At 41.8% G+C, this 6,261-nt stretch overlaps 1 protein-coding gene across 2 annotated transcripts in view; it reads left to right on the forward strand.

Moving 5' to 3' along the window:
- Nucleotides 1-6,261, forward strand: part of LOC310796464 (CSC1-like protein 2) — a 40,357-nt gene extending 34,096 nt beyond the window's left edge. For both annotated transcript variants that reach the window (XM_083658648.1, XM_083658649.1), the window contains exons 19-24: nt 362-524; nt 1,383-1,488; nt 2,000-2,167; nt 2,303-2,418; nt 2,546-2,617; nt 2,764-6,261. In XM_083658648.1, coding sequence (XP_083514774.1) covers nt 362-524; nt 1,383-1,488; nt 2,000-2,167; nt 2,303-2,418; nt 2,546-2,617; nt 2,764-2,940 — 802 coding nt within the window. In that variant the 3' untranslated portion in view covers nt 2,941-6,261. The remainder of the gene's footprint in view (nt 1-361; nt 525-1,382; nt 1,489-1,999; nt 2,168-2,302; nt 2,419-2,545; nt 2,618-2,763) is intronic.

The raw sequence follows: 6,261 nt of genomic DNA on the forward strand, positions 1-6,261 counted from the left end.
AGATCATTTTGTGTTAGTTGCCTGAGTTTCCCATTTCCATCTCTAACACACACTCCGCACCTGCAAGCTGGTTGCCAGAAGAAGACGGCGAAGAACACACTCACACAAACAGCACTGTTGCTCACACTACGCTTTAGCAAATTTATGCACCAATTACTATTTTTTTAAGTGCCCCCAAAATTATGTAAATGCCCCCAGTTTTTAGACAGTGTGAGTTGCCCCCCCCCCCCCCCCCCCTCAAAAAAAATATGTTTTTAATTTCCTACACTGGCTGTCCCTTTAAAATAAATAATCAGCGTATAACCACTTTGGAACTTCATAGAAGCAGGTCCAGACAGTGACGTTCTCCTTTCCTCTGTAGGTGTGTGTTCCTCCCTGACAACGGAGCCTTCTTCGTGAACTACGTGATTGCTTCTGCGTTCATCGGTAACGCCATGGACCTGCTGAGGATCCCTGGTCTGCTCATGTACATGATCCGCCTCTGCCTGGCCCGCTCTGCTGCCGAGCGGAGGAACGTCAAGAGGGTCAGTGTGTCCCCTGCTTCCCAAGTTCAACATCAGTCATGGGATCCAAATTATGAATATTATTACAATAATGCTACTCGGCTGGGAATAACTAATCACTTACAGTAAAACTGAATCAGAAATAACATGTTTACATGACCTCGGGCATTGTAGAATAAACTGTAGAATAAACCATAGCTGAAGATGAAAAAGAGCCAAGACTAATGTGGAGATTTCTGAAGCTGCTCCATTGAGAATGATTTGGAGACTAACTGATGTGGCCAAAATCAGCCTATACTCATACTAAGTTTTGTGTGTTTTGATTTCAGCTTGTAGAGATGTTTCAAAGTCATAAGCAGCCAGACATGATGTACATAGTTTGCTTTAGCATGTATTAAGAAATAGTATTTCTTGAAAGCAAAAACCTTGGTTTGCACTGAAGTATTTATGAATCAGTTCCTCCCTACAAACTAGTGTGGTCCAGGCTATATAGTAAGGCAGGCGATTGGACATGTGAGCAGAACACACTGGAGCACAACCATTACAGCTAGACTATAGCCATCCTTTTTTCCTTAGTAATAATATTATTGGTGCATTGTGACCTATCATTAGTTAATGTCATTTGGTTTGGTTGTGTGTTTTACATTAAATGTAAACTCCTGACTTCTGAATAATGACAAATTACAGTGTGGTAACATAAGACAATCGTAACATACCGGCCCAATTTAACCCACTATGCATTATTAACTTTATTGAATCAATGTAGCACAATAATAACACATTCCACACATACTGTGTATACATTAATTTAACATTGACTATGTTGAAACACACCGAAATGGGGTTGTGTAATATCCCGTCACATTATATTCTCCACAGCACCAAGCATATGAGTTCCAGTTCGGAGCGGCGTACGCCTGGATGATGTGCGTCTTCACTGTGGTCATGACCTACAGTATCACCTGCCCAATAATCGTCCCTTTCGGTGAGCTGCGCTATTTACTACCACATGCACTTTAGAGCAGTGTTCATTTTTGACAGCAAAATTCAATTTAGTTTTAGTCGTACTCTTTTGATTAAAATGCCCATGTAGTTTTAGTCATTGATATATAAATATATATATATATTTATATTATATCAGAATCAGAATCAGAAAGACTTTAATGATCCCCGGGGGGAAATATATATATATATATATATATATATATATATATATATATATATATATATATATATATATATATATATATATATATATTATGTTGTGTGTGTATGTATGTATTATGTATATATATATACACATATAGTTTAGTTTTCTCCACCAGGCGAAGCAGTATTATATATATATATATATATATATATATATTGTTTCTAAGACTAATGCAGGGAGCACATAGGGGTTCTGTTATCTCTCTCCCTCTCTCGGTCTGTCCAGATAGATAATAGGATTCACAGGATTAGTTCCACTGAGTGTGTTGTCTGCTTCCCCTGCCCAGGGCTGATGTACATGCTGCTGAAGCACCTGGCGGACAGGTACAACATGTACTACGCCTACCTGCCTTCCAAACTGGACAAGAAGATCCACTCTGGGGCAGTGAACCAAGTGGTGGCTGCCCCAATTCTCTGTCTCTTCTGGCTTCTTTTCTTCTCTACTGTTCGCACGGGTAGGAAGAGGGCTCCACCTGCAGGCCAATCGTGTCATAACATATGCCTAAAACTCTTGTACTTTGGTCAATGCTCAAGTACAAGCATCTGTTATACTGTGTATAATAATCAGCGATCTGCTACTTTCTCCCCAGGGTTTTCGGCTGCAACATCCATGTTTACCTTCGTAGTTTTGATCATCACAATCATTGTCTGCCTCTCTCACGTCTGCTTTGGACATTTTAAATATCTCAGTGCTCACAACTACAAGGTGACACAAATCAGCCTTGTATTCTTTTGGATAATATTTACGTTTTCTAAATTCACCATGTCAATATGACTGGCCACTCTTACATTCAGATGCTTATGTCAACTGTTTTTTTTTTTCTCCGTCCCAGATTGACACCCAGGAGGTGGACGCCGTGGAGAACGGGCGTCCAGTGCGTACCTCTCCCTCCAACAAGTCCGCAGTAAGTATCTGGACGTGTCCGATGCATGTCATCATCATCAAATATTTGTATTTGCACCACCACATTTTGGTAACAATTTAGAACAAGTTCATAATATGTATATCAGACTCTTAACACGCCTTTTCGTCTCCTTGTCTCCTCTTCAGCAGATGTACATTGCTCAGGTACTACAAGACCCAAGTTCAGAGGAGGGCGGTTCAGGCAGTGGCGATGACAGTCAGGGCTCCTCGCAGGACGAGGAGATAATCCACGTCGGAAACGGCCTGAACGAGGACTTCCAGTCCGGTGAAGACAGCCTCATCGATAACGAAGTGCGGCACTGATTGCTGCCTGGAGCAGGGAAAAAACTACTTGAGGAGTGCACTGAATCTGTGAATTAAAACTAGGAACTGAAAGCAGCAGTTCTACAAGGCATCTCAACCTCCATCGAGGGACGACACTAACGTAGGCACACTATCTAATAAGGATTAAAACGGATAGTTGCTTAATGGGACTATTTTCATCTCCTTCACCGGGACTCCACTACATCAACAGCTTCTATGAAAGTTCAGAGGGAAGTTTCCCTCTGACGACAAAGCAAGGACAGCAACATCCTTCTGCTCCTGATATAGCATAGGCACGCCCCAAACACACTGCACAAAGAAAGAAGAAAGACACTGATGCACAGATGAAGAAATTATTTTCTTTTTTCTTTTCCGTTTTTGCCTTTTCATCTAAGAGGACTGATTTCCTGTCCGTATTTCCTTAACATTATTGCACTTGAAAGAGAGGACCTGTCTCGGTGCCCCTAATACTGGCGGGGCATGGCGGCACGCGTTTCTCCCCTCCTTATAAGCTCGAGTTTTACCTATGGTAGTATGGCATGCCTTCAAGTTCAGAGGGTGGAGGGATTTCCCCCATAATCCATCATCGCCAGTATCACTAATTATCTGCACTAGATGGCGACGCCGCGGTGGAATCAGCAGCTTACGACGAGAGAGGAGAAGAGAAGGGAGAGCGAGAGAGGAGTTGTCCCACACAAAAACAGTTTAGGCTCATCACTGCAGCTTTGATCGTCACTGAACCCAACCCCTGTGTAAAACGTACAAAACACTGCTACTAACACTCCTGCTTTGGACACTTTGACACTGTACAGCTACAAAACTCTGGATTTGTAACATAGCTTCTTTTTTCTTTTTTTTGTGACATGGTATTTATTTTTAGGCATGGAATTTTAAATGCTATATTGAGACCGATCAATACACCCCCCGAAACTGTGGATGGCCATAGTTCGCATCTTGGCGCTCAACCCTTGATAATGATCTTTTTGGTGTTCAGTTCAGCCTCTGAGCCTTTGTTGGACTGCTGTTGGACTTTGCTTCTGACGGGGCCCCCCAAGGGGGACGGGGCCCCCCAAGGGGGGCGAAGCCCCTTCACTTCCTCCCAAAAGAGGACATGGAACAGGACCCCGAGAGGCTACCAGTCCTCTGTGTGGCTCAGTAGATGGAGAGAGGGGCCTCCTGGGTCTCTGGATTTGTTTCAGCCGATTCACATTGAGATATTTTCTCTGCATCTCTCCCACCATTGTTCTCATAATGTAACTCTTTGTCCAGATGTTTACATCTTTGTCTAAGATTTTCATGGATTGGTGGGTGACGTGCGTCTCCATTGTGGATGGCCTCCGCCAACGTTGAAATTAGCATTAAATTTAGGCCGCTAGATAGATTTAAGACTGTGGTAATCTCCATCCGGTCACCATGCCCTTTCTATCTAGTTCTCTCCAGTGTTAACATGACTTTTGTGTAGAAGACTCCTCATCCTGTGCGCACCCTATTGTGAGTTCCAATGGTCATTCAAACGTTTTGAAAATGTCTTAGGTGCCATGATATTACTCAAACAGCGCTGAGTTGTAGAAGGGTTAACTGAAGTTGCACAGGTTTGGTGACAACATAATTATAAAATGTAACAAAAGTCGGTCTCGATGTGAGATCAGTGTAGGTACCGATAGATTTCTTCATCTCGCTCATCGAAGCTCAGCTTTACTTATACTAAGAAAATTAGTCCTGCGCATTGAAAGGAAAAGGATGATGTTATGTTTTACTTTTAGTTGTTAATCCCCAAGTCTACATTCCATTTGCAGATCTAATCACCGGCTTTGTAAGGCCTCGGCCACAGCTTTGTCTTAATATTGTCCCCTAGATATTGTAGACATGCCGTTTCACGTTAGACTCCACATACAGTAAAAAACACGTGGATTTAGATGTCTGAGAAATTTCTCGTCACAAAATTTGGGTGTCGCCTCAGCCATTACCGAGCAGCTTCTTTTTGTGTTAGCACGAACGCTATACCAGGAAGGCTAATACTGTACATACTGTACAGACGCATACACCAAGTAACAAATCTCATCGTGCAATGTAGTGCCTGCACAATTATGAACTGACTCAGGATTGATCAAACTTCTTTATGGATTGTTCTGTAATTTATTTCTCATTTGTTTTTTTTGTTCTCTTTCGTCAAGACACAGCTATGAGTTTGCCCCATTTAACACTGGTAGGACTGTTGGTAAAGGTGAGGCATGTTGCTGCAGACTAAAGTGTGTCACTACAGTCATATATGGCCCAGTCGGACCGTAACGTGAACGATGTAACTATCTAGCTGCTCAGAGAACCATTGTGGGGGAATGTGCACTAATTTTACCTTCACTCATATGATTGACAGAGAAGGGCACGTCCCTGTGGGTATGATGAAGACATGGTGATCCTCAACTGTTGGCCATAATTTGTCCGTGGGTAGACGATCCCTTGTTGAAGACTTGATTATGGTAACTCACAAGACAATTGTTTTGACACCATTGTACTCTGGTGCTCTTCCAGTCATGACTAGGTGATTTTATTTTTATACCTCTTCATTTTTATACCTCTCTGAGACGTCTTGGGAATCTCTGAATGTTTCTCGTCATAAATAATTTGTACAGCTCTTGAGGGAGATGCGTAGCATACAATTAATTTACTTTTTCTTTTCTTTTTTGCGCCATCTAAAACACTACATGTAGGTTCATTCCCCCCACTGGAAGAAAATGTGATTAATTGCAACTTTTAAAAGAAAGGGGAATTAGTTCGTCGGGAATTGAAGGTTTTGTATGATAGCTAGTGGTGTCTAGTCACAAGTCATGGCGTTTCATTCGAGTGCAGATCTACTCTAGTCAGTCTTGACGGTGGCAACTATGTCTTTGTTTCTTCCATTTGTCACAAGTCTAGCATTAGTGTATTACTGTAATTCATCCTCGTGTGTTAAACCATTTTATTTTCTCTTAGGAGATGATCTTCATAAGGTCTGTGTAGTCAGTGGGACTGGAAATGAACGGATTGTTTTTGTAAACTAATGAAAGTTCTCAACTTGTATGTATAATTTCTTGAGCAGGAGTCGTCTTAATATCTTTGCTTCTCCAAACCGTGCACAGTTTGAATGTGTTTTTGTTTGCTTTGCCCTTTCTTTCTTCTTCTCTGCTCTAGCTAGATAGTAGGATTAACAATGGCAGGTCCCAACTTTATCATTTGACAGTGTCTCATTTTCTCATTCTCCCCAAAGGGCTGTCTGTAGGCTACCACATATTTATCTGTACATTTCCCCCAGTTCTCTGAACAATAAATCTGTATTTAATCACG

The sequence above is a fragment of the Poromitra crassiceps genome (assembly GCF_964638095.1).
Source record: "Poromitra crassiceps genome assembly, chromosome: 22".
In the NCBI taxonomy this organism is placed as follows: Eukaryota; Metazoa; Chordata; class Actinopteri; order Beryciformes; family Melamphaidae; genus Poromitra; species Poromitra crassiceps.